Source organism: Symsagittifera roscoffensis, chromosome 3 (genome assembly GCF_963678635.1).
Source record: "Symsagittifera roscoffensis chromosome 3, txSymRosc1.1, whole genome shotgun sequence".
Classification (NCBI taxonomy): Eukaryota; Metazoa; Xenacoelomorpha; order Acoela; family Convolutidae; genus Symsagittifera; species Symsagittifera roscoffensis.
The window spans coordinates 38361266-38388847 of record NC_087064.1 but is presented as its reverse complement, the minus strand read 5'-3'; the positions used below and the strand labels follow the sequence as shown (position 1 = coordinate 38388847).

The 27582-nt window shown below is 39.7% G+C and overlaps 1 protein-coding gene across 1 annotated transcript; it reads left to right on the top strand.

Moving 5' to 3' along the window:
• LOC134841073 (protein starmaker-like) lies at nt 1–26307 on the top strand. The gene is made up of 8 exons (XM_063856846.1): nt 1–238; nt 314–691; nt 19978–20302; nt 20462–20730; nt 23689–24161; nt 24276–24605; nt 24848–25270; nt 25451–26307. The coding sequence occupies exons 3-8, from the start codon at nt 20012–20014 to the stop codon at nt 26146–26148; spliced, it is 2484 nt and encodes an 827-aa protein (XP_063712916.1). The 5' UTR covers nt 1–238; nt 314–691; nt 19978–20011; the 3' UTR covers nt 26149–26307.
• The last annotated feature ends 1275 nt before the right edge of the window (nt 26308–27582 follow it).

Here is a 27582-nt window from a genome sequence, read left to right as displayed (position 1 = left end):
GTGATAATTTTATTAAATAGTTCCAGAGTTGATGACAAACCCGAAGGGTCGCCGTGGCGGCTCTTGTTCCTCGGCATCGCAAGCAAACGAGGGACTATGTCGAAAGTGTAACGCTGGGGAAAACAAGGACAGCAAGTGAATCGAGTGTGAACATTGCAGTCGATGGATCCACAAACGATGCTCAACTATCGCTGATTTGGTGTTAGATTCTCTAGATGCTATTCCCAAGCTTCATTACGTATCAGAGTTTTGTATTACCGTTACAAATAAAATTCAAAACTGATGTGCAAATGACATTGAACCTGGTGTTCAGAAAAATGTACGCCAGCAGCTGGCAACTACGAGATTTGAAACACATGAGTTAACACGGTTGACTGAAATTCGTATCAAGGGTGTTCCTGAATGTACTACTAACGGTTACGCTGACAGAATAAACCATGATTCTAATGAGATTAACAAGATTCTCACAACTCTTGATGAGTTTTACCAGAAAAATGTAGCTAGTGTTTTTCTACTTGGACGCTATGTCCCAACTTCTAACCGACCAAGATTCTTACTTGTACGATTCACAAACGAGTGGACTGCGAATAAATCTCTTGCCAAAGGACATCTTTTGCTGAACCATTCTTCTCCTCTCTATCTTTCTAAATCTTTGTCGCCAGAAGAACTTTAACTGGAAAATAAGTTTTATGTAAGCGATTTCAAGTGATTAATAATGTATAAGGGGGTGCAGATCGCTACGCAAAGTTCAATTTATCGACAACTCCATAAGCGCTATTGTAGAGGAAGGACGGCTAAGATAAATTAACATTATGACGATGCATTTAATGCTGATTTATGACTTCATTGCTGATATATATGCATTTTTATATCGCTGGTATGGCCCTATCCAGCTTGTGCACTTACCGTAACTAAACGGAAGGGCCCCTTTTGTAATTTAGTGTTTTTTTTAAAAAAAGTGATTAATAATTGCACTCCTCGGAATCAGTTACGGATAAAAGGACTAATGTTGTTTCATAACGGCCAACCAAGTTGAACTAACATCATTACTAGGTGCGATCAGCTTGCATTGTCTGAACGTTAAAGTATTGTCAGTTACGATAAACATTTATCTCTTCTACATTATCTGATTTTGGAGAAACCAGTTATCATATCCCTATGTGAAACGTGGTGAGACGTCAGTATCTCTAATGGTGAAGTGTTACCTCACTCTGACTATCAAATTGTATCACGTTCTGATCGTATTCATGGGTGCGATGGAGGTGTAATTCCGTCTTCCCTCAGAGGTCCAATTCCGTCTTCCCTCAGAGATAACGTCGTTATATCTCCAATCTCGTGGTACGGGAGGGTACGGATCCGCTCCGGATGTCCCACGGAACCTTCTTCTCTTCTGACCTAATTCGGCTAAGCGTCTTATCGTGTCTGGTCCTTATGATGAGAGGCTTCGTTCTTTTTCTGTTTTCTTAAGACTGTTTTTCGTCTCTTTTATTCGGCGTGTGATTTTCTTGTATTTTCCAGACAAACTGGCCGTTTTTGCATTTCTAAGAAATATTCCAGTTCCAATCGAAAATTTGAAAATTCGAAATTCTAGAATGTTCCTACCCTTGTAACAGTCGCCTACTTGAGTCACAATTGAGGCCAAGAAAATTAGGCCCTATAACCATTGGCTCAAGAGTCAGGGACACTATCTCTTGTGTTTTTCTACCTCAACTGGTCGGAGCCAATACGCTTCACTTGCGACATGTGACTACAAACCGTGTTACAGCTTAGAGGCTACTACCAAAATAACCCCCACTCTCGAAATAAGAACGCCGTCGACTTTCACTCAATTACTGCTCGAATCTTCTGATCTATTTTATTTTGTTTTTCCAAACTCCAAACTTAACCATGCAGAATTGTCACTTCAAAGCTGAACAGCAATCAAAATCTTCATACACCTGCAACCTGAATTTGGTTTTTATAAGCTATTTCTGTTGAAATTTTTTTTGTCCGACCTTATTCAGATTTGGTCAACTTATACAACCAAGAGGTCTGCGTCGCTCGAAACCATGAGAAGAAACTTATGCGAACCCACACGTGTCTCGCTTCCATGGGTACAGCGAGTACTTTTCAAGCAGTCTCAAACAAGTCAAGCCTCCTGTTATAGTCAATAGCATGTATCGGCTCAACTGTCGTTGCCATTGACTCCCGATATTTCGTTATATTCTCCTCGATCCATCGCAACGTCAACATTGAGCTCACCACGACGAGAGTAATCTTCCTGTTGACGGTCAGGTAATCCCATCGACCGGATCTCTTCAATGTCCCATATCAAACAGAGGTTGGACTGCTCTGTTTACCACACAGTCTGCGCCAGACAGTGACAAGGGTACTCTCCGTGCGTCAAATTGATGCTTCAGAGGTTACACTCTCCAGAAGCCTCGAGTAAAGGTTCGAACTCCATCATTTTTGCGTTTGTCACGTCCATCTCGTCTGCTGCTTGCGTGTTGTTTGTCACCTTCCCAATCGCATTTTGCCTTTCAAATTCACTAGTGTTCTCTATTTCCAAACTCGAGTTTTTCTCCACAGATTTCACTCAAGTCCTCCTCTCGGTTCCCTGGCACGGACCCCAGCATCTTTGGTAACAATCGATGCGAATGATGTGACGTTCGCGCTAAACTTACCACTTGGGTACAGAGAAAGCTTTATCGAATATCACCCTCTGGCTGGACGCTTCCACCATCGCCATGTGCAGCGGGTAATGACTTCCGCACAAGTTCGCCATGGTTGATCCCACCAGAGACTTCGCATTCATCGACAGACTGGAAACCCCATCTCTGCCTCCAGACTGACTCTCCATCCACTGATATGCTTCTGCAGCACTCCAGACCAGGACTCCACACTCAACGCTGTCACCAGATGTTGTTCGGACTCCAGCTTTTCCAGCGACTCCAGACTGCACATTCTCGACAAAAAAGTGCCGTCGCTAAATTCACCGTGGTATTTGCGTAACAATCGGCCACTGTTTGCACCTCACTCTTCTCCTTTTCTGTAACGTTACCAAACCAAGTGGCTAGATTCTTCCTTTGAAATGACTCTATCCTCACGCAAGATCTTTCATCACAAGAGTGCTCTCCACCTCCCGCTGCCATATCAAGACATGTTCCTGGCTCCATTTCCTTTGATGTTTCGTCTGACTTGTTCGTGACTTCTTTAGATTTTTCTCGATGAGGCAGGATCAACTTGTGTATCATGTTCAGGTTTCCCAATTCCTCATCCTTCACTGGTGATAACCTCACTCGCTCCGTGACCTCTTCATTCAGGTTCGCGTGAGGGTGTGGTAAAGGATGATCTCAGCAGTTTCCACACTGTCCCCATATTTGTGGACAGTACGTTGTCCTCACCTCCTAGCCTCAGTTCCAGTTTCTTCACAGAGCGTGGCACACAGATGACCTCAGGTACCTTCTCAAGAATCAAACCCAACCTCGGCTTTCCCCTGTCAGTCGCATCAATTTCAATGATTCTCCCCGTCCAAAATTTCAGCAATTCCATGACCTCAAAATTCATGTAGGCAGCTCCCGCTTCCGAGACCAAGAAAGTATTGTACGATATTCCCATCATGCCAGACTCATATTGATACTTCCCGCGCTCCGTGGGTCTCGTTTAATCCTCCGCTAAAGCCAAGTTACGATGTACGTCATGACTCTCTTTAAATTTCTTGTTGGAGATTCGCCTGACCTCGTTGATTTTCGCGTGGTTCTCAGAAGACTGCCTCGAATCATCATCCTTCTCAATTCCAGTACTCTGATACACGTTCAAAATAGCACTCGATACTCTTTTCTCCAATGCTCTACTTCCCGTTGCCCTCTGGCAACTGGCTTGGATGGTAGCATCGGGTATCACTGACATGGTCCCACCTCAAGAAGCAGGTGGCATCTTTCCTCCTCGCCAGACCCAATCCAGACTTTATCGCCCAAGTTTGGTTTATCGCCTGAAGTCAGTTCTTCTCAAGCCACTCCGGCCAGGCCAACTGGCTTCTCAACTCTAAATTGTTCTCCTCGGCTCTATTATGGGTGGCCCAGTTCCGACGCTTCTTGGACACTCCGCAATCCAGTTTCTTCAGGCAGCTTTCAATTCTTTCGCCTAATCCCCAAGGCTATCCTCCAGGAGCGGGCGGTGTTTCTTGTTAACCCTTTCTCGAATGGGTCACTTGTCACTTGTTTTCCAATGCTCTGGTGTTGACTCGAGATCCATTCCTTGCCGATGTCCACTTCCCACATTTGTCCACTGGAAGAGCCTCTCTTTGGGTTCAACTTTTGAGGTTTGAAGTCTTCTTCCGTTCCCGGGTTGGTCGCGGTTTCCATCTCGGTTAGTACGTCAGCCAATTTCCGGGCCAACGAGTTGCTCTTGTAGCTTGTTGTCTTCTATCTCGCTAGAACATCGGAGCCGTCTCTTTCAGGATTGTCTCCGATACCGCCTCCGCCGATGGACTCACCTCTTTCACCTCCCGTTTCCTTTTCCTCGTCCTCACTCCTTTACTTGGGGACGTAGTCACGATTGTCACTGAATCTGCTTCTTTGTCCAGACCTTCTCCACCTGACTCTTGCCTCCCCTCTTCTCTAGTCTAAGGTACGGCAATACAGATTGCGAACGCCGCTTAAGTACTCGGAACAATAAATGACAAAATAAGTTTCGACGAAATTCTTTATTTGTAACACTTGTATATTATAATTTCTCGTGTCGAGTTGCGTGTTCTTATTGAAGAAACGTAACCCGTATTGATTTTAATTGAAAAGGACTTCAACACTTGTCATCTTCTTTTATCATTATCAGTTCCATATCTAGAAAAATCCAAGGATTTTGACTGGAATACGTGATGAAGGGACTCCTGACTGTAACCTCGGTTACTATGATACTTTTGACCTTCTGATTAGCTTCTAAGCTACCAAGAACAAAAAGTAATACAGAAAAAGTCAATTAAGACTGTCAGAAATAGAAAAGTGTGAACATTTTTACAAAATTGTTTAAAGGTCAGAAAAAGAACTAAGAAAATTTTCAGCTATAGTTCGGAGTCCGTAAAATTAAAATGGAGTTTTCGCTGATAGTTATTGCTGTCAGCGACTGCTTGTAAAAAGCAGGCGGCATTGCCACGTTGAAGGTTAGGCCAAGCCGTTGTTCCAGATAGGGGAAAGACGTCTTCTCTTCTGTTTGCTCCTCCTAGTTTTCTGGATAAGTTTTTCAGGAAAACCAAACTGCTTTCGCCAAATCCGCTAAGGGTTTCCACAAGATTATAGCAGTTTCGCAAATTGCTTCAGTGGTTTGGTTTTGCAGTTTCTTGGGAAGTGGCACCTGACTGTGCAACGTTCGCCCGGAAGTACAAACCGACAGAAAATAAAGCTAGGTTCTAAAACGACTGGCTAGCGTCTGAACACAGCTTCACATGCTTTTAACCGTCTCTACCAAAGCCAGTTCAATGTGTGGTCCATTAACATCGGGTCGACCAAGTCGTTACAACTTAAACGCTATCGGCCAAACCGCGCAAATTAACATAGTTACATGCAAAAATAGTGAGCTCATGGCTGGATCTCAGTATCCCCAGACCACGATGTGACTCCTACAAACAGGGCTACTAATTCATTATCATATTACGATTGTTTTTGTTCAGTAGATGAAAATCATCATGTCCATCAGCGCCGGGAAGGCTTGCAATCTCGGCTCCCGGCCTTCCCGATTGATAAATTCAGCAGTAACGATTGTGTCAGAACACTCGTTGCTTTCCGGAATGCTCTCGGATCTTCACACTCGTTTTTCCAATTTTTTATCTGTTTAGCTCAGAAAAGAAGAAGAAAGAACACCTGAATTACTATACAATAAAAGCCGAGGCATCAGTATATCAAAGTGTAAATAATAAAGTTGGTTAAAATTCATTGGTTACATCTAACAAAAACACAACATCAGAAAACAAGCAATAAACAAAACAAAGCAAAAACAAGTTCGGTTACAGTTCAAAATTTCGTTGATTAAAATATATGAAGTTACGGATACTAAAAAAAAACATCAGTTTTAAGAATTAAGAACGAGCTGGTATTAATACTTTACAAACAATTTTACAGATAGTCCAAACATACAGCTTATATACAGAATACAGATTCTCTTTCAAACAATGTGTGGAAAAATTAAAGTAAATTAAAACATATAGAACTAGCAAAAACGGAAATCACGCCACGTATTTGTATTTGTACATATTGGATTGTTTCTCAATTCACTCACGTAAAATTCTTTCAATTTTTTCTTGAATCCTGTTCTCGATTTTTCTAAATTGCGCAAAATTATGGGCAGTGAATTCCATTTTTTAGAAGTCAAATGAAAAAATGATTTTTGTAGAGAAGCGGTTGAACAATTGTCAAAAATATTTTGTTTCGTTCTTTTGTTGAGCCTATAATTGGCAGTCGGTAGTCTGAATGTATTTTGAAAAGCCTTCTTTTTGTTTGTAAGTTATTGGTATAAGTATGTTATACACTTTAACTCAATTCTTTTCTCGATTCCAATGAACGATTTGCTAATGCGAAGAAGGGAAGAAGGTTTAAATTTCGATCTAAAATATGTTCTTTTTAACGCCCAGTTCAACTGTTTCTCTAGAGATAGCATCAAAGTAGCGTTAATTTGTATTAAAAATATTGCTGAATAATCTAAATATGATAAAACAAGACAATGATAATGTCGGCAGTTGTTGTCCAATTGTATCTATAGTTTTAATTCCTTGTGCCATTTTTTGGAGAATTGTTTTGATTTGAGCATGAAAAGATAAACTTGAATCAAGAATAAGGCCTAAATATTTGCATTCTGATTTTTTGGCCACATAATGCCCATTTATTACTATTGTATCAGTATCTACATTTTTGCTATCATTTTTTTGACAAAATGTTATAAATTCCGATTTAGGAAACATTCAGATTCAATTGGTTCTCTGCAAAAAATTCCGTTAGGTTAGTGAGTGATTTTTGCAATCGATTCAAAGCATCCTCAGAAATTATAAAAGAGGAAAAAACCATACAGTCGTCAGCATATTGAACTAAAGTACAACCTTCATATAATCGCTCTTGTATTTCATTAACATATAAATTGAACAACAATGGACCAAGTACCGTTCCTTGTGGGACACCTCGTTTGATTTCAATCCAGTCTGAAAAGATTCCATTGACGTTTACTCTTTGAATACGTTTGTTTAGGAAGCTAGCAATTAAAGCATTTGCTCCATTTGAAAAACCGAGAGAAAGCATTTTTTCAATTAAAACTTCATGCGAAATAGAATCAAAAGCCTTTGACAGATCTAATAAAGCTGCTTGTACGATTTTTTTTGAATATATATGATTTCGAATACTTTCTGTCACATAAACAAGAGCATCTTGTGTTGAAATGTTTTTGCGAAATCCGAATTGAAATGGTGTCATTATTTAAAATTTGTCAAGATGTTCTGTTATTTCTGATTTGTTATGCTCCGAGTTTCAATCTTGCTCCATTCATTTTCAAATTTGTTTTCTGCAATTTTCGAATTGCCCGTGTTTTTAAATTTTTCTAGATCAATAAATTTGTTTCCTTTTTCTTCATCTTTCGTTGATACAGTTAAGTTTTCGATAATTCGTTTAAAGTAAGTAACATTTTCGATCAAGTCTTTATACAGCTCGTATTTCAATTCGTCGTTCAAGTTTCGGAAAGTTTCGAGGTCAAACATGTTGGCGATTAAAAGCGAAATTAAAAATAAGACATTAAAATGAACCGACTGATCGCTAGAAATTTAAATTGGTTGTGAACTTTGTTTTTTCTGACTATCTACTTTGTTTTTTTCTGACTATCGAAAATCGTTCTACTGAGTTTTGCGGTTTTTCAGTTGTGAAATCTCAAGGTCGTAACACGTCTTTACAACCGAACGATTTTTTAAATTTTACATGTCAGTCAAAACCGACCTCTCCCAATTCGTTCAATCGAACGATTAGCACTACTAATCGTTTAAAATATCCATTTTTCCCACTGAACTGTTTTCAATAAAAATTTCGGTGATGAACTGCATTTCGGTTCATTCTGGTCGAATGTCACATTGCTTGGCTTTAGCTGTATGAGAGGCTGCTAGTCGGTGAACGTATGTGAAGTCCCAAACATGCGATCTACCTCGAGACCTTGACAACATTGTCATGCCGTCCGACCTTCTCCCGTCATTTCGTAGCAGACCGACAAACTTGAGGGTAGATGCTTGTGAGGCAAGCGCGGAGGGCTTGGCGGATCACTTAATTGCCAGGCAGTGCCTCGAAAGGCGGCGCGAATTAAGAACGAGCTGGTATTAATACTTTACAAACAATTTTACAGATAGTCCAAACATACAGCGTATATACAGAATACAGAGTCTCTTTCAAACAATGTGTGGAAAAATTAAAGTAAATTAAAACATATAGAACTAGCAAAAACGGAAATCACGCCACGTATTTGTATTTGTACATATTGGATTGTTTCTCAATTCACTCACGTAAAATTCTTTCAATTTTTTCTTGAATCCTGTTCTCGATTTTTCTAAATTGCGCAAAATTATGGGCAGTGAATTCCATTTTTTAGAAGTCAAATGAAAAAATGATTTTTGTAGAGAAGCGGTTGAACAATTGTCAAATATATTTTGTTTCGTTCTTTTGTTGAGCCTATAATTGGCAGTCGGTAGTCTGAATGTATTTTGAAAAGCCTTCTTTTTGTTTGTAAGTTATTGGTATAAGTATGTTATACACTTTAACTCAATTCTTTTCTCGATTCCAATGAACGATTTGCTAATGCGAAGAAGGGAAGAAGGTTTAAATTTCGATCTAAAATATGTTCTTTTTAACGCCCAGTTCAACTGTTTCTCTAGAGATAGCATCAAAGTAGCGTTAATTTGTATTAAAAATATTGCTGAATAATCTAAATATGATAAAACAAGACAATGATAATGTCGGCAGTTGTTGTCCAATTGTATCTATAGTTTTAATTCCTTGTGCCATTTTTTGGAGAATTGTTTTGATTTGAGCATGAAAAGATAAACTTGAATCAAGAATAAGGCCTAAATATTTGCATTCTGATTTTTTGGCCACATAATGCCCATTTATTACTATTGTATCAGTATCTACATTTTTGCTATCATTTTTTTGACAAAATGTTATAAATTCCGATTTAGGAAACATTCAGATTCAATTGGTTCTCTGCAAAAAATTCCGTTAGGTTAGTGAGTGATTTTTGCAATCGATTCAAAGCATCCTCAGAAATTATAAAAGAGGAAAAAACCATACAGTCGTCAGCATATTGAACTAAAGTACAACCTTCATATAATCGCTCTTGTATTTCATTAACATATAAATTGAACAACAATGGACCAAGTACCGTTCCTTGTGGGACACCTCGTTTGATTTCAATCCAGTCTGAAAAGATTCCATTGACGTTTACTCTTTGAATACGTTTGTTTAGGAAGCTAGCAATTAAAGCATTTGCTCCATTTGAAAAACCGAGAGAAAGCATTTTTTCAATTAAAACTTCATGCGAAATAGAATCAAAAGCCTTTGACAGATCTAATAAAGCTGCTTGTACGATTTTTTTTGAATCTATATGATTTCGAATACTTTCTGTCACATAAACAAGAGCATCTTGTGTTGAAATGTTTTTGCGAAATCCGAATTGAAATGGTGTCATTATTTAAAATTTGTCAAGATGTTCTGTTATTTCTGATTTGTTATGCTCCGAGTTTCAATCTTGCTCCATTCATTTTCAAATTTGTTTTCTGCAATTTTCGAATTGCCCGTGTTTTTAAATTTTTCTAGATCAATAAATTTGTTTCCTTTTTCTTCATCTTTCGTTGATACAGTTAAGTTTTCGATAATTCGTTTAAAGTAAGTAACATTTTCGATCAAGTCTTTATACAGCTCGTATTTCAATTCGTCGTTCAAGTTTCGGAAAGTTTCGAGGTCAAACATGTTGGCGATTAAAAGCGAAATTAAAAATAAGACATTAAAATGAACCGACTGATCGCTAGAAATTTAAATTGGTTGTGAACTTTGTTTTTTCTGACTATCTACTTTGTTTTTTTCTGACTATCGAAAATCGTTCTACTGAGTTTTGCGGTTTTTCAGTTGTGAAATCTCAAGGTCGTAACACGTCTTTACAACCGAACGATTTTTTAAATTTTACATGTCAGTCAAAACCGACCTCTCCCAATTCGTTCAATCGAACGATTAGCACTACTAATCGTTTAAAATATCCATTTTTCCCACTGAACTGTTTTCAATAAAAATTTCGGTGATGAACTGCATTTCGGTTCATTCTGGTCGAATGTCACATTGCTTGGCTTTAGCTGTATGAGAGGCTGCTAGTCGGTGAACGTATGTGAAGTCCCAAACATGCGATCTCCCTCGAGACCTTGACAACATTGTCATGCCGTCCGACCTTCTCCCGTCATTTCGTAGCAGACCGACAAACTTGAGGGTAGATGCTTGTGAGGCAAGCGCGGAGGGCTTGGCGGATCACTTAATTGCCAGGCAGTGCCTCGAAAGGCGGCGCGACTATGCAGATTTGCAGACCAGAGCAAGGTGACCTAGCTCATCAACGTCAGTGTCACACGCATCGGTGAGCATAGGAGGCAGAGACACCAAGTCGAAGTACACATTAAAATGATCGTCTGTGAGAGCCAGACCAAAAACAGATGCAGGTAGAGCGTTCAACCAGTCGCCTGAGCCTTTTGTGAAATTCCGAGAAGACGCCTCTCTCAGAGCATTCACGGAGGAGATCATAATGGAAATTAGTAGCTCTGACGGAGTAGGGCTGTTGTCAGAGACCCTGGACCGCCTGTAGTCGACTGCTTCGTTCAGAAGTGTGGCAGATTCTTTGCCAACAATTGAAGTTGCCAGATTATTCGCTGACATAATTATCGAGATTTAGGCACGTCTGGCAACGTTAAGTGGGCCTTGTATAACGATTCCACCCATTTTCAGGGGAAGCCTAGTTTGGTTTGCAGCCAGGCTTTGTCAGTGATGTTAACATAGGTGTTTTTTTCGAATGGGTCCCTGATGAGATTTGATAATTAAGAAGAATATAGATTCTTTTTGAAAGCTGGCGCAGTTCTCAGATAGTGGGTTAAACAAAACAGCAAAACAGTTTTTCAAAAAAGTGAGATTGCTGATCAGCAATAGAAAAGTTCTCTCGCATATAAATTTGAAAGCATCCAATCTTTTTCCGAGTTTTTCATTCAATGAGTTCTTGCCGAGTGGAGCTGCCTGGAGAGTTGAGTTTTCGAGCGCTACTTCTACGATACAAGGGCATACTTTGTTGAAATCATTCAGGATAGTGAAGCGTTTCGGACAAAAAATTGTGATAGCGCACTTAACAGTGTTTAGTAGCAGTCCTAAGTTCAGTAAAACAGAAATATTTCGGGCGCAATCTCCAGTGTAGACTGTGCAAAGCAGTCTTTCTTGTTTAAGCGCGTTGACTCAATTGCGAAAAACCACTTTCAAAAATTTTCAGCGCTGTGATTAGCTTTATTATTTTCGGCGTTGCGATTAGCTATAATTTTTGGCGTTGTGAATATTCGGCGCTGTGGGAATACACCAAATGAACGTACCGCACGTACTGCGGTTCGGGTGCCATTTCCTGTTCCGGTGCCGAGTTGAAGTGGATTCAGACTCCCTACCAAAGTCACTGCATCTCATATTCAACACAATTGCAAACAAATGCTACTTCCCATCATTCTGGAAAACAAGCGAAATAATCCCCATATTTAAAGAAGGGAACAAACAAATGGTAGATAATTACAGGCCGATCAGCCTCCTCGTAGCAGTATCCAAAGTCCTCGAGAAACTTATTTTCGACAGAATGTACCCAATCTTATCCACCGCATTGTCCCAATCTCAACACGGTTTTCGGCAAAGACGCTCATCTATAACAAACCTAATCGAATACCTGCACAAAATGTTTGTGAACTTTGACAATAGCAACTGCCACTTCCTAGCGTCATTTTACCTGTTGTTGTTGTTGTTGATGGAGCTCGTCATAGATGATATGAGGGACGTAAACGTCCTGTTCGGCCAATAAACATTAAAACTTTGTCCGGATTTGTTTGCAAAACTGAGATAATGGGGTTTGAGCCCAAAGTTAACAATCTTTCTTCATTCCATTTATCGCATTTCAGGATGAAATGCTCTGTGTCTTCAACTTCTTCACTGTCACACTGACGGCACTGCGGAGATTCAATACGACCAAAGAGATGCTCAGTTTTAGCTAGGTTACTACATCGATTCACCCGGAGCCTATGCAACAAAACTTCCTCTTCTCTTGAACGATTAGTTGAATGCTCCAAAGCCATGCCATTACAAATTCGTCTGTGTAAGTGATCTTCGTCCACTTTTTGCCGGTAATCTTCTAGTGTCACTTCTTCTCTATTCGTCAGAATAAACTCTTTCGTACTGAGATTTTCTGGTTTATCTTGGATCATCTTTCTAGCGGTAACTCTCCAGTCCGGACGAAATCTGCTATCCCCTCTCGCTTTCAGTCTCTGAGGCGGGCCGTCATCTGTCAAAAGATGCAGATGATGATCTATCGGGAACCGGAGGAACTTACTGTACAAAATGGCTGCCTTTTCGTCACTGTACTGCTTCAACGAAGAAAGCCTTGCCTCAGCGCGAGTAGCGACGGCATTGGAACTTGCTGACGTGCCACAAATAATTCTTGCTGCTCTGTTGTTGCATGCCTCCAGTTTATTCCAATTCGAGTCCGAGAGAAAAGAACCCCAAACTTCACTGGCGTAAAGTGCTCCTGGCTTGACATAGGCATTATACAATCTTCTAAGGTCAGTGGATGTCAGACCCCAGTTCTTCCCTGACAAACTAGAAAGCAGTTGTGTCCTTTTCCTCATCTTCTTCACCATGATGTTTGTGTGTTCGGAAAACGTCAACTGTGTATCAATGTTGACACCCAGAATCTTGATATGCTTGTTGAAAGGAACTTGTGTGTTCTCCAGAAGAAGAGCTGGCTGTGCTTTGCCTGCCGTCTCTCTCGGGTCCAGGCTGATCACTAACCCCTCAGTCTTCGACGGTTCAATGAGCATATAATGATCACTCGCCCAAGAACTGACGCTATCCAGAGCTGGTTGCATTCTAGCTGCTGCTGAATCAGGAGAAACATCCTCATTATAAAGCGAATAATCATCCGCAAATTGGGCACTTTTCGTGTCTGGAGCATTTTGAGCAATCCTTGTAGGCAAACTAGCCGTAGCAAGACAAAAAAGCAAAGGGGACAGAGGTGAGCCTTGTGGAACTCCCTGCTGAAACACCTTATACTTGGAAAGAGAACTGTTCCATCTGACACACGCTCTTCTGTCGCTAAGAAACGACTTGATCCACCGCAGGCAAGTAGGATGAAGGCCAGCTTTCGCTAAGTCTCTAAGAAGACCACCACGCCACACCCTATCAAACGCTCCTTTGAAGTCAACTGCCGTGATCACTGTTCGCTTCTTCATCTGTAAGTTGTCGAATGCCTTTTGGCTGAGATTAGCAAGAACATCTGTTGTGGATCGTTTGGCACGAAATCCTGACTGACAATCTGGAATCATGTGAGTACTCTCGGCCCAATGACGAACGCGGGATTCCATCATAGACTCCAGAACTTTGGCAATACACGGCAACAGAGAAACGGGCCTATAACTCTTTATCTGAGAAGGCGGTTTACCATTCTTCAAAATTGGCACAATGACTGCACGTTTCCAGCAATCTAGAACTTTTCCTAGACGTAAGCTCTCATTGAAGACACGAAGCAGAAACAAGATGCAATTCTCTGGCAAGTGCTTGATCATCTGGGGAACAACTCCATCTGGGCCGGCAGCTCCATTCTTCATCTTCTGTAAAGCTCTTGCCAACTCGTCTTCGGTGAAACTGTCACCCAGCTCACCTTCCGAAGTTTCTTTTAGACTTTCTCTAGTCGCTAGGTAAGCTTCCTTGGAGTCCTCTCTAGTGATCTGGACCTTGCTGGCTGCGGCATACGTTTTCACTGCAAGTTCCGCTTTCGACTTGTCAGTGACAGCAGTCTTGTCCCCGGCACACACTGGATTGTCTGGCAATCCCAGTTTCTTCCTGCCATCCATACTTTGAAGCGTGCGCCAGACCTTGGTACTAGGAGTCGCCGGAGACAACGTGTCAACAAACTCCCGCCAACTACGTCGTTTTTCTTCTCTGATGGTATCAGCAAACATCTTCTTCGCGTTCTTGTACCTTTCCACATTTTCTTCGCAAGGGCTCCTCCTCAAGAGACTGAAAGCATCCTTCATAGACCTCTTCGCGCTCTCACAGAGACTAGACCACCAAGGCTTTCTGTTGCCACCAACCTTAGTGAAGGGAGTTGACTCCTTAGCTGCCTTCTGCATCGTCTCGATCAGGACCTTGTAATTCTTCTCCAGTGACATATCTTCATTCCACTCTGACAAACTCCTGTCACACACACTGCTGTACTTCTCCCAGTCCGTTTTGTTGAAGTTATACTTGCGTTTTGTCTCTTCTTCTTTCATCCCTGAAGAGCCAATGACCAATTGAATTGGCAAATGATCGGAACCAATGGTCTCCAGCACATCCCAAGAACAACTACTCGCCACAGAACTGTGCACAATGGTGATGTCGGGTGCTGTTTCCACCATCGCGTGACCCAGCTGCCGAACACGTGTAGGAATGCCACTATTCACATGCGCCATACTGTTGTCAATCAACCAGTCGTCAATTTCTTCTTCCAACTGATCGGAATCTCTGTTCGCATCCCATGAACCATGCGCATTAACATCCGCACAGATAACAGAACTCTTCTCTCTAGGCCAATGGTTCAAATACAACGCAGCATCTCTCACGTCTGCACCACCAGTAGCAGGAGGACGGTACATATTCCAGAGATTCATCCAGCCATGCTTGGTCTCCACTGAAACTCCCAACGACTCCAAAGCAGCTCCTGTCGGAAGATTCAAACTTTCTAACCTGCGTGACTGGACTCCAGGTCTGACGAGCACCGCCAAACCTCCTTGAGGTTGCTCATTCTGCACCAGATGAACCGTGCGTTCTGCTCTATGGACTTTCCACCCATTAGCACTAGGGTCAGCAGTAGAACTCATCAGCTTCGTCTCTTGCAACAACGCAACATCAATTTTCTTCTCGTCGAGAAACTCGTTGAGACTAGTGACCTTACCTCTCCAACCATCGATGTTCAGCTGCAAAATCTTCAAACATCTGGGCACTGGAGTCGTCACTCTTGGTCTCCGAGTTTGGGTGGCTGGCTGCAGAACTGCAACTGGAGCAACAGGGACAGTGGGAACTGTAACACACCCACAATGCCACCTGAAATTCTGATGTGCCCTGATCTCTTGGGTCGACATCCCTGCGCAGCGCTGATGTATCCAATTCTTGCAATCAACACAGTAGATAGACCAGACTCTGCTACTAACCGCCTCACCACAGTATCCACAAGGCCATTTCACCGGCCCCGGATTCAGCTCGATATCCCCTGCCAGAATTAGAAGCCACCATAGATCGGGGTCACTATGGTGCTTCAGCAAAAACCCGCACTGGTTTCCATGTGTTTTGGCCAAACACTCTTTGGTATGGGAAATTTGAGATCCTTCTGCAAGGATCCACACCTGCCGCCACGTGAAGGCTTCCCAAATAGCAGGCGTCATTTTACCTCGACTTCCAGAAGGCTTTCGACAAAGTAAATCACATTATAACGATCGAAAAACTCAGCAGAGCTGGAATCACAGGCCCAATATTGGATCTAATCAAAAGTTACCTGACCGGTCGTACGCATCGGCAGCTCGGTCTCAAGCCAACTGCCAATTTATAGTGGAGTGCCGCAAGGATCTATTCTAGGGCCACTCCTTTTCTTAGTATACATCAACGACTTGCCAAAATGTGTCATGTCATCGTGCTACGGCTATGCGGATGACTATAAAATTATGGGCACCGACCCGACTACCCTCACATTGATATTAGAAAAGTCTGGAAGTGGTGTGAAACCAATGAAATGCGCCTCAATATGACCAAGAGCAAAGCACTAGTAATTAAGGGCGAGTGCAACCTAAGTATATTCTCGTACAAATTCGAACAGCCTAACGAACTTAAAGATCTTGGAATGATAATGTCAAAAAATCTTAACTGGACTTCTCATGCAAACAATCGTGCGAGCAAAGCACTGAAGGCCCTATACTGCATCAAAAGAAACTTATCACCTGCCACAACCATGAACAACAGGAAAAATGCATATAAAAGCTATGTAGTACCTATCGTTAGCTATGCATCATCAGTCTGGAAACCCTCAAAGCAAGATCTTGCCACCTTAGAAAAAGTGCAACAGAGAGCAACGAAATGGATACTTGGAAATAAACAAATTCCTTATAAATCGAGGTTAACCACTCTTCAAATTCTTCCCTTGTCTCTTTACCAAGAAATGCATGTACTACTTTTGTTCGCGAACATTCTAAGAGGAAAGACCGACCTGGAATGGTGGCGATTTATAGAAATCACTGAATCAAATCGACCGAAAACAACAAGACGTTTCAACGCGAAGAACTTTCGACTTTATAAATGCGAATCTGATTTCTGGCAACGCGCCTGCAGCCTGACAAACATATTTCACGATCACCTGAAATATGAAGTCCTATTAAGTGACTCGTTTAAACCAAAAATATCAAGAGTGTACTGGCAATTCTACGAGAAAATCTACAATGAAGTCGATACATGCACCTGGAGAATCAACTGCGGATGCACAAGATGCTTAAACTTCAAAAAACTAAACTCATTAAACTAAAATATGATCGATCTCATAAACTTTGATGTAAACATGGATGTATCCTAAATTCTGTTTTATTATTATTATTATTAGAGCATTCAACTCGGCGCAGGAACAAGAATAATAGACTCGGCACAGGAACAAGAATAGTAACAACATAATAGACAACTTGTTACTGACAACTTTTGAGGCGCATGCTTTGCCAGTCTTCTTGTCGTATCTCCGAAAGCGATGGGGCAATTTCCACCGTCCTTCTTATTCTGGTCCTTCTTATTCAGGGCGAAAAAATGTAGTTAGTTTAATAAACCTGAAGATGCACCAAAAATGGGTGAAAACATATGTTCAATTCACATTTTTAACGTAGATACTTTGATCACCATGATAAACTGTAACCTGTTGCTTTACTATATAAATGAATGAAAGAAGAAAAACCTGAAAGAAAAAATGATAAAAATATGAACAAAAAAAATAGAGAAAAAGAAAAGGAAGACTTTTGGGGGAACCTTTTTTGGTTCCCCCCTTTTTAACTCTAAACAACTTAACACCCTACAATTTCACTCCCTACTTTTTGTTACCTTAGTAATATAACATCGCTACATTTTAAAACAATTTCTATGACTTAACACCGTTTTAATCCAAATGAAAAGAAAACTTACTTCAAAGGGGATTTCGGTAACCATCAAAGAATTAAACGAGAGAAATTTTTGCCATTTAAAGCCAGACAAATTTGCGCTACTTAATTCGCGTAAGTTTTGAATAGAAATGACCTTGCAAATGATTTCAATGAAACGTTTCAAACCAAAATGAAATGGCCTTGCCAATATTTTCAATGAATCATTCCAAAATGAACCAAAAACAAGCAATAGTTCAATGAACTTCAAAAGCCCGCAAATAATTAGACGTCCTTTGACTAATATGGCCTGATTTTCTAGACATTTTCAGCCGGTATAGAAATTTAAAAAAGGTTTAACCAATGCCAAAAGCCTTAAAGTCATTATTTTTAGAATCATTCTCGAACTTAAACTTATGACCTGATCGCTTTGTCAGCTTTTTTTGAACTGTTGGCACATAAACGCAAAGCTAAAGGGTTTGCCATCCCCTAGTCCCAACCTAGCATTCCGAAAATAAGGGCGATTGTCCTGGGAATAAATTGCTAAGGCACGAGTCATGTTCTTGCGTTTAGTTACGTTTCCGGGAGTCTGCAAGGAAACGTCTTTTCAAAAAAAGCTGACATAAATTTCAGTAGGATTAAAGTTTGAATTTCAATAATACGAAAGAATAAACAAAAATGAAATAAAATTTACAATGGTTTAGCACAAACTAGATAACGCTCTGAAAAAGTACAGATCAGTTTTGTCTTCGTAAACGGACATTATGTTTTGTACTCTTTCATTTAATACTCGATACTTTTTCTTTTTTGTGAACTTATGGCCACTCGATGCATCAAAAAAGTTGAGTTTTTGTACGGAAGCGTCTTTTTGCAGGCTACCCACCACTTTCCACATATTTGGGTGGGCTCCGCTGAAATAGGATTGAATCCCGAAATGCCATCCCTCGACAGCATTTGTTGTTCGAGCAATCCCCATCACGGCCGCATCTCGCTGGTTCCAAAGGGAGGGTGGGAATGAAACTTCACGGTTTGGCACCAAGCTTTTTATATAAGTAGAGCCGAAGTACAGACACAACTCGTCAATTTTCTCTATTTTCTCGGGTTCCAAGCAATTTCTGTCGCATACATTTTGAATTTCTTGAACAATCATGTCATAAGAATCGCCGATTTTTTCTTTTTTTTTTCAAATGCAAGGGATGGAAGCATTTTTAAAGCCAGCGCTAATTCGTGATTTGTTTCGTAGGTCACTTTCAGACCCAATTCATTAATTTTTTTCATGTAACTCTGGGAGAGATGAAAAAACAACCCGATAAATGTGCTTCGGGGAATGTTTTTTGGAAGGACTGAAGAGCAGCTTGCTCAAAATCTAACAAAATTTTTTCAGGCCGGCAGTTGGGTGCTAAATAAATTAACGCCTGCAGGAAGCGATAGTAGGTTTTTTCGGTTTTGTTAGGGAGGAAGGCGTAAATGCAAGCTGGCGCAATGCCAGATACACTAACATGAATTGAATAAAGCTGATAGAACATTTTTGGAGTAATTTTGAAAGTTCCATCGCCTAACCAGAAAGATGACTTCTCCAGAACTCTCAGCATTTCGGCGTCGCCGCACAAAATGATTCGCTCATGATCATTTGATCCACTGTCATACCGGATAAAATTTTCAAAAATTTCAGGGATCTCGAAATTTCGCGCAACGGGGATGGGCGGCATATTTACATCTAGCTGCTTACGAGTGCGAGCAGCCGTTCGGATCAGTTTGTCTTTACTTGGGAGAGCAAACTGAGTAGCCAAATCGTTGGTAATTGGCAAAACCGCACTGGCAACTGCAACAGTCGGGGTAAATCTCTCGCTGAGATCTTTTATTTGCTTTATGACATTTCGGGCCTCCGATTTTCCAGCTGAAATGTCGTGGTTATGCTCTCCACGCGTCTCGATTAATTCGTTATTTTCAGTAATGGCAGTTGCTCGACATTTATGTGTTTGATATTTTGAGCAAATCCAGTTTTCTGTAAACTTATTTTTTCGCTTGAAATAAAATTCATGGCCGGACGCTATAAGAATTGGCTTGTTTTTAGATGAAACTGTGAACTCGAAAGAAGACTCAATTATAATGTGTTTATTGTGTTTGCGTTTGTTTATCACTTGAGTAAAGTATAAAGTGACTGTCAGAATTTAATTTTTGTCAGAATTTTTACGGCAAATTGTTTTGAATTAGCACAAGCAGTTTTTTTAGTAATCATAAAGGTTTAGCGAAACTGTAGATAAGAGTCTTAAGTAAATTGGGAAGCCTCCTTTTAGCATGTATAACTAAGATAAACCAAGTTTTTCATTATGGTGCGTGTGTTAATTGCAGGATTAACTTTGGTGTGATAAGAGTTAAGATAAGGAATTCATAAAGCATTAATTTTAATAGTGAAATAACTAGGTGTTAAAATGTACTGTGTTAAACTGGAAAATAGGAGTTATATTGTTGTCGATTTAAATTGTTTAGTAGTGAAATGACTAAGTTTTAAAATGTACGGTGTTAAATTGTATGTCATTAAATTGTAGGACACCGATTTTTTGACGCCGTTTTAGAGTTTTTATATGGTAGCCAGAAGACAATGATCTGATGCAATCGAATTCGGCTGCTAGAACTACTAGTGGTTTTCCTTCCTCAGTGACCACAAAATATATCGTATTGAAATCGAGTAACGGAGCCCAACAACCTGTTGTTACAAAAGTTGTAAAAGCTCCAGTTTCTACGCCCTCAATTAATTCAATTAGTTTGAAAACATCAGCGAAAAATTCGGATGTTGCTGTATCTACAAGATCCAATACTATAGCAAAGAAAGCGTACGAAAAACTCGGAGCTGACGACTTTTTAAAGCGGGTCACAGGAGGAAGTACACGATCTAAACAGGTGAGAAATTGTTGTGCTTGATTTGAGACACCTTCCTACTGGAGTGCGGTCTGAAATGACTGTGAAAATACAGGCTAATAAGCTGCAATGTTCAAATCTGATTGGCTGAAAATTAACTGTATTCATGAAACATCAATGATTGGAAGTAACCTTGTTCAGATTGTGACTGCTACCAGCTCGACGGCGCTTGCTGGCGGAGCTATATCTGGTTCAGATCATAATGGAAGCAACAAAAAACCCTCTCCCCCAAAACAGATCAATATATTCTCGGCCCTGGAAGATGACGTGGTCCAGTCGAAGAAGGTGTCACCTGGAGTGGCAGGGAAAAAAATGTCCACTCGGATAGAGATGAGCTGCACTTATCAACCACCGAAGTCAGCCTCGAAAACAACTTTTTCTGGTGTTAAAATATCAGATGAAATTACTAAGTGAGTATTGCAATATGCACTAGCTTAAAATGACTTAGCAAGGAAAAATTACTAACACGAATAATGTGTTAACAGTAGTGATAAAGTGTTTCCGAAAGGACGAAATAGTTTTGTTTCCGTATTTTCAAACAAAATTCTGGGCAGTTTGCCTTCCTCCCTTTTTAGTGGCTTAGTATAGAAGATAGCATTTCTTAGATAAAATGTTTTTGTTGTTGGAAATCGTGTGAAGAATTATTCTGAGCTTTTAATGTCAGATTTTTTTGTTTTTCTTGCAATTAGCAAGCGTAATCAAATCGGAACCTAGCCTTTTTTCCAGTTTAACGTCTTCTCTAGCGGAATCACTGAATCAATGTACCTTCGAAAAATTCGAAACATTTAAGAAAATAGTGAATACTCTTATATAGGTCTTTTTTTAGGAGAAGTATTATAATTTAATGAGGGTCAAATTAGAATTTTTTGCGTTTTTATTGTTCCGACTTTCGATACGAAAGTAACGGAATATTTGTGCTCGGGGTGGGTTTTTTTTTTCTTCAGACAAATTTCGACTTTTTAACTAGCCATTTTTGACGGAAATTTTTTATATCATTCGAAAGCTATTGTTGTCCTGAGCTTAAATTTGAAAAGATATTTCACCTGTGATCATTTATCGTAAGTTATGAGGGTTTAAAGATTGCCATTTTGACCAATTTGGGACAATTAACGCGCGATATAATTCGCGCTATTAACGCGTAAGCGGAGAATTAATCCGTCTTAGAAATCGTTCCAAATTGGTTGTAAGAAGCTTATTTGCCATAATTAATTTGTTACAAGGAGCGAAATCTATTGTTTTGTACTTTATATGGCGTGTGGGGTGATGATTTTCATAGAAACATTTTCAAATTTTATAATTTTTTTTTTCATTTTATTTTATTTCTATTTATTTTTTTATGTTGTTTATGTTATTACTGCTCCATAAACGTTAAAAGGCAGTCGGAATTTTCAGGGCTTCGCCCTGATACGAGCAGTCTTGTTTGTTTTTCAGTTCAGTTGATTTCCTTTGTCAAATGGAAGGCAAACTCCGCTATCGAGCAGCAAAAGTGTCAAGGTAAAAAAACGTGATCGAACGTGGATTTTTTTCATATTTCTCAGCGAAATAAATAAGTTATTTATTGATCCACTTTTCTGAAATTGGGTTGGTTTTTAATCAAAAAAGTGTCCATCATAAATTGATCTAGAAGTTCAATGATTCTTAAGGGCATCTACTTTTTTCTTTGAAAACTAATACCTTTTTTTGGTTAATTGCATTCAAACTGTCTGTTCTTTATGTTTTATATTGGTTATAAATGTAAGACTCCGATTCAATACATATTTTTTCAGCATTAATCCGGCTCAGTGGCCTCATTGCGTCGTTTGATGAGCAAAAAAAAATTGGCTGGACGGGAGGTGTCTGCTCAAGTATTGTCGGCGTTTTACCTCTTCATCAGCTTTATTCCGTTGTTTTTTTATCATTTGGCATGTTTTCTCAAACTGATTTTTTCACAAGATGATTCGAGACAACCATAACAAACATTTTGTTCGTTATACTCAAGGGTAGATTCAACTATCGAACAGCGTTAGTGCAATGATCACGAAAAACGTGATCGACTTTAAATTTCGAAAAAGAATTTTGATTTTTTCAACAAACAAATTTGAGATTTTTTCAACAAACAAATCAGTTTTTCTATGTTGACCTTCTTTTTTCCAACTATCTGTTGGCTATGTTAAAGCATATTTTGGGCGTATCTTAAAGTGTGTTTTTCTGCACAATTAACGCTGAGAAAACGACCATTTTCGGGTCGAAACATGTCAATGTGTCAAAGCTGACCGTGGCCTGTTCGTGCAAATTTAAATTTTTTCAATTTAATAAATGTGGCCAATCGTTTGTCTACTTCGTTTTGATGGCTTAGTTGCCACAGCACAGACTTCTATTGCGTTTTGAGCAATTTTGGTTGTCATTAAAAAGCTTTTTGATGTTTTGAATGGACCATTCTTTTCTTAGTCACTAGAAAGCAATTAATGGATCCGTGTCTTTCACTTGTCATATCAAATCTTTTGAAACCATGATTTTATCTGATTGCAAAATTGTGGGAAAAAAAATTAGATTTTTGCAATTTTCCTCATGGTTTCTTCGCCTGGTTTGAGTTTGTCAAATGAGCTTTTTTAAAATGAGTCGGGTTGAAAAAATGTTTGTCATACGATTTTCATTTATGGAAAAAGTGCATATGATACAATTTCATGCCATTACATAATAGAAAAAAAAATCGTATGCAATAGAATGACTGGCTATTTTTTCATCGATGGAGTCGTATTATCAGCATTTTGTCCATTAATGGAATTGTGTGACTAGCATTTTTTTATACATAAAAACTTGTGTGTTAATTTTTTCGTGTTTCGCACTAAAACGCAAAAACAAGAACTTTCTCTTATGAGAAAACAGTAGGCTAAACGGCTTTGGTATCGAAAATTCAGTTGCACACGGAGATATGAATATTTGTTTCTGATTTTTTTTTGCATTGCATGGACGGACAGTGTTGGCATGTTTTAAACAAGGGGTTTTGTAAAGCATGTTGTAAACACTGTTTAAAGACAATTATTTTAACTGAACAATGGACTAGCACCGGAGAAAGTGGGGGCAGCTAGCCTTCTGCTCCAGTTTCTACTGCTTGAGTCTTATGGAGTTTTAAAACATTGCCTTGAGAAGACAAGGTTTTCAAAATGTTTTTTTTTGGAATAAAAATACACTATTTTGCCAACAGAGTATGGAGCTAGTTTAGAGACCAAAGTGAGCTATTTTCCTACGGTTTGGAAACTTTGCATATAAAAAGGCTTATCATACAGTTTTAACTAATGGAAATCATGGTTTTCCTTTCCTGTTCGCTGTATTTAAGTTTGCTGAGGAAATTTTGAAATCGATAATGGTTTAATGATTGCTTATTTCAGGTCGACTCCTTTGACGAACTCTCCACAGTCTTTGTTGGAGAAGCTGTCAAACAAAGACGACTGGCTGTTGGAGTTCAGTGGCAGTCCCAACAGAAGTCCCTCCAAACCAGGAGGAAGCGCCGCGGATTTGAACTCCAGCGACGAGGAAGACAGCGCATCCCGCTCAAAGCGTAACAATAGAGTGAAAGAAAAAACAACTGAGGTCACCAGCAGGGCAGGATTTTCAACGAAAAATGAGCAGGATGAAGCTAATCTGGACTCCTCGATTGAGGAAATCAAGCGTGATGTTTATGATGGTGACGTGGAAGTTCTTGAAGAAGAGGACGGCAATGAACTGAAAGAGAGTAGGAAGACACGAGCGACCAAGGAAGATAAAGACAAGGGATTGAGTTTTGTGGAAGCGAGGACGAGGAGAAAAAGGAAGCCGCCCACATACTTTGGATACGAAGACCACGAATTGTCATACAATCTAGGTAGGAACCATTTGGCCACATTAAGAATAATCATCTTGTTCGTAGTTGAGAATAGTTTTAATCGATCGATGGACATGTCTGTCAGTGACCAGAATCAACTGGTTTTCATTTCAGGGTTAAACCCAGTGTTCACTCAAGAAGAACTTGATGCACAGGCAGCGGCCAAGAAGAAGCGTTCAGCATCACAGTCCAACGACAACCTCAGTACTGCTTCTAGTAACTCCTCTGGTTCGAGGAGACGCAGGAAAGATCCACGCAGCAGGAACAAAGGCAGAGATACAACTGCAACAGAAGCCTTAGCAGAGGATTTAAGTGACAGCGATGACGAGGAAGACAACAGGTCCCTCAGCAGTAGTTTCTCATCCCTCCGCTCACTCAAGGCCACTGAGAAGGCTTTTGAGCTGTCTCCTGTTGATTCGAGCGACGAAGAACCTCTTAATTCCGGCGAGTGGATGTATAAATGGCTAGCTAGGAAAACATTTACTGCAATTATACTTTTTCAATAGTCATTTCAAATAAACTCAATGCCATTTAATATTAGCCATTTTCTTTTTCTACGCAAATAATCATGTAATATTTCTGATGGATTAACCATAAATTATTATTTAATTATTGTTGAGCTAGAAAATATTTCGTCGATGCACATTCCGGAGTAGAAGTAATGTTAAATACTAAGCTTGTTTTAGTTGTACAAAAAGAAAAGGCGAGGCCGGAGAACTCAGCGTTTAAATCAGAAGTTGAAGATATGAGCAGTAGTCCTACCAAAGGCGGGGAGGCCAGCGAAGTTGAGCAGACGGCATTCCGCCTATACTATAAAGAACACTCCTCGGCTGTGGAAAGTATACACAAGGATGGAGATCATTCGGAAAAGAAGAAGACGCCAACATCTCAGGAGATATCGGAGAGGGTTAATAACATGTGGTGTGGTCTGGGTCCAGATGAAAGGGAAAAGTATTTGAAACAGGCCAGAGAACTCACTCAGATCAAACTGCCTCCTCAGCTTATCAAAAAGAAACCACTGCTCAATTCTGCGTACTCGTCTGGTGCAACATCGCAAATTACCGCAGATCAAACAAAGGGAGACGTCGGCCACAAAAAGAGCAAGTTCGGTTGGTGTTGCTATTATGGAATCTTCAATGTGATATCTTCGTTTCAATGTTTGCATCAGAGCAAAAATAGTTTTTTTGCCTGGTCAAAGCTGCGTTAAGAAACGTGATTGTGAATGATGCAATATTCAAATAATAGTTTTTTCATTTTGCGCAAAATATGTTCTCACTGCAATTTTTTAGAATCCAAAAAGAAGTGTTCGAAAGATAAGGATCAGAGTGTTCTGAGTAAGCTGGCAGCTGACTTGGATGATACCTCAGACTCCTCCGACGTGGAAGAGGACCACTTCGAGGAGGAAGACACAAGAGACGAAGAGGATTCGCCTGTGAAGCTAAGCACGAAGAGAAAGCTGAACAGGGTCAAGATAGAATCGACTTCGAGTAGCGAGGCAGAAACAAGCAGTTCCTCCGCAGGCAGCCAAACCTCGTCAGACTCCCAATTGGAACAAAGACTCAAAGTGAAGTCCAAGAAACATCAGGACAAATCTAAATGGAAGAAACACAGGTCGGAGAAGAATAAGTCGCCCCAGAAACAAGCAGCGCAGCCTCCAAGTCCGCCCAAGATATGCTTCAACTGTCCCAAACAGGCTGTAAAGAGCAATTTATGGTGCAGTGATGGACAGTACTGCAGCATATCGTGCTGTGTACTGTACAGTAAAAAGTGCTTCAACGACTGGGTTGCAGAAAGAAAACGGAAGGCTGATTTAAAGCGAGAAGAGAAAGAGATAGAAGCCCTGAAACATGCCAAGGATTTCTTCTGCATCGAAACTGAGGCAGATGACGAAGATAGCGGGGAGCAGCAAGAGAGTGTGGTAGCATCAGATGAATGCACACAGGAGGCGCCTCCGCCCTTTTCTTCAGGCCCTGTAAAACTCGAATAAACTAATTTTTTGTCAAACAAATGTTTAACGTGGATCATTTATTCTGTCCATATTCAATAAGAAAAAATTGAAGCTTATCTTCAGTTTCAATAATTAAAGTGAGAAATCCGTATAAAGTTGTTTGATTTTGCGTATGTTAAACATGCTCTTTTTTCGCTTGGCAATTCGATTATTTTTCGCTCAATTTTTTCGAGCGGGAGTGGTACGCTCACTTTTTCTTGAGTGGCTTCACATGGTACACCAAAACTAATCCTAGCACAACTTGTCAGCTAAATAACGCTCGTGCTTCTGAATTGATTTCGTGAAGAATCTAATTAGTTGTTGATGATTTCTTAATTTTTTTTCAGTCAAATTCGGTTTTTCGATGTTTGACTTTTGATTCCTTTTCAAGTTACAAAAGATGGCAAACACCAATATAGATCAGGAACTGCAGGTCACGAAAACGTGATCGGCTTTCAGTTAAGAAATGGGATTTTTTTCACGTTTCACAGCGAAGTTAATTATCAAAAGTGTCAATTATAACTTAAGCTTGAAATTCAAAGCGCTTTTATTGCTTGATTTTATTTTGAAATTCAAAAGTTGATTTAAAAAAAGCCAGCATTTTATTTGAGAGTGGATAAACGTAGCGAAGACTACAGGTTGTGATGTTTTTTCTGCAAAAGTTTTTTTTCGAGTGCGACTTTTGATTTACTTTAAGTTCAGGTTAGCTCTTTCGTTAAAAAAAGGCAAACACTGCTATCTAAAACAGCAAAAGTATAAGGGCTGCGAAAAACTTCATGAACTTTCTAGTTTCGAAAATGGATTTTAAATTTCAGATTTCCCACCGAAATAAGTTTTACCCGTAAATCAAAATTTTTTTACAACGAGTTAATTTCTCTTTAAAATGTCGAAATTAATTGCTTATAAAACATGAAGAGGAAAAGCCATATAAATTATACTTTGAAATTCGAAATATATATTTTTCCAAAAAACAAGTCAGTAATTGTGTTTCTTTGCTTTCGTTGACTCCTTTCCGACTGTCTGTTAGCTGCTTTGTTTTTTTTTCGTTCACTGACCCTATTCCACTTTTCTGTTGGCGTGATGATTTTTTAATCAGAAAAAGCTTCAAAGTTTGTTTGGTTTTTCGAGTGCAAATTTTGATTTATTAAAAAGTCCGATCAGCTCATTTGTTAAAAGAAGGCAAAAGCCGCTATTAAACAGCAAAAGTGGAAAGGCCACGAAAAACGTGATGTATTTCTAGCTTCAAAAAGGGATTTTAATTTTCATTTTTCCAAGTGATAAGAATTTTTATAGCTATTTTACCCATTGATCCAGTTTTTCACATTGAGTTAATTTTTTCAAAAAGTGTCAATGATAAATTGTTTTTCAAATTCAAGCAGCTTGAAAACCGTATAAATTTTTTTTTGAAATTCGAAATATAATTTTTTTCAAAAA